The sequence below is a fragment of the Otolemur garnettii genome, unplaced genomic scaffold, assembly GCF_000181295.1.
Source record: "Otolemur garnettii isolate 467f Iridium unplaced genomic scaffold, OtoGar3 scaffold00050, whole genome shotgun sequence".
NCBI classification, from domain to species: domain Eukaryota; kingdom Metazoa; phylum Chordata; class Mammalia; order Primates; family Galagidae; genus Otolemur; species Otolemur garnettii.
Window position 1 is genome coordinate 398515 of NW_003852445.1, and position 1382 is coordinate 399896.

The 1382-nt window shown below is 40.4% G+C and overlaps 1 protein-coding gene across 1 annotated transcript in view; it reads left to right on the forward strand.

Moving 5' to 3' along the window:
- Nucleotides 1-1382, forward strand: part of EMC7 (ER membrane protein complex subunit 7) — a 19182-nt gene that overhangs the window by 13129 nt on the left and 4671 nt on the right. The window contains exon 3 of the mRNA XM_023514248.1: nt 694-774. Within this exon, the coding sequence (XP_023370016.1) occupies nt 694-774 (81 nt within the window). The remainder of the gene's footprint in view (nt 1-693; nt 775-1382) is intronic.

Sequence of the window (1382 nt, forward strand, 5' to 3'; positions counted from 1 at the left end):
TTGAGGCTGCAGGTTCCCCACCCTAAGAGTAGTAATCTAGTGTTTTCTCCAAGAGTAAAGTCGTTAGGAAAGAGCAGCCCAGCTGGCTATCAGGAGCACTGATCCCCATACCAGACTACAGACTGAAGAAAGTGAATTGATAGTTCTGTTTGCAGACTATTTGTGTTAAATAAAACTGTAAACTGTACAAAAATATAAATGGTGGCGCAAATACGAAATGAGATGACTGTGAAGTCCAAACATGCATAGATTAGACTCTGACACTCTACAGTACTCTCACAGTCAGAAAGTGCACCTTCCTGTCAGAACTCATTCAGTGAAACTGAGGTGGTTGCTGTTAGTTTTATTCCCTAGAGGACATTTGGATCTTTAATTTCCTCACTGGTTTTTTTTTTTAGAGACAGAGTCTTACTTGGTCACAGCTCACAGCAACCTCTAGCTCTTGGGCTTAGGCAATTCTCTTGCCTCTGCCTCCCGAGTAGCTGGGACTACAGGTGTCTGCCACAACGCCTGGCAATTTTTTTTTGCCGTTTGGCTTTGGCCGGGTTTGAACCCACCACCCTTGGTATATGAGATTGGTGCCCTACTCACTGAGCCACAGGTACCACCCTCATCGGTTGTTAAGAGCAGTTTTTCTTCTATTAACTATAAAGTGGGGGAAAAAACATTTTCTGAATTTTTTGTCTTCCACAGGTTATGATGATGGTTCTTCCATTATTGATATTTGTGCTTCTGCCCAAAGTGGTCAACACAAGTGATCCTGACATGAGACGGGTAAGATAATTGCCGTGGGATTTTGAGGCCTGGTCCAGCCCATTGTGGCTATATGGCTTGAGTTTTTTCAACTTTATCCCAGTTTCTAAGCCAAATTACTCTAGAGGTTATATCATTGTTCCTGGCATCTAATTAGTTGTTTCATTGGACCAGATAAATTCATTTGGTTCTACATGGTAAGGCCTGAGTCTCTTCCTATAGCTGACACATTCCACTTCTCACCTCTTTATGTGCCTCACCTGCTAAATGGTTGAACTGTATAATCCTGGTATACCTAATCCAGATATTTTGCAAAATGATTGGTCCTATAAGCTGTCTCAGAGTATATACTCAGTTTATGTGTTCAAACACACAAAAGAAATTCATATAGATCAAGGGCAACAAATAGAATAATGGCTTTCAAACTCTGTACCACAAAATCCTGCTCATTCTGCAAGATGGAGAGGAGAGTTGCTAAGTAGAATGCTTCCAATTTGCCACTTTTTCTGTTTTGAATATTGGCTTCCATATAAAATCTTTGGTTTTGAAAAAGGTATTGTCCATTCTTCTATCCAGTAATGAACAAATATCTTCTGAATTCCCAAATTCTCCAGTTTAGCATATTGGTA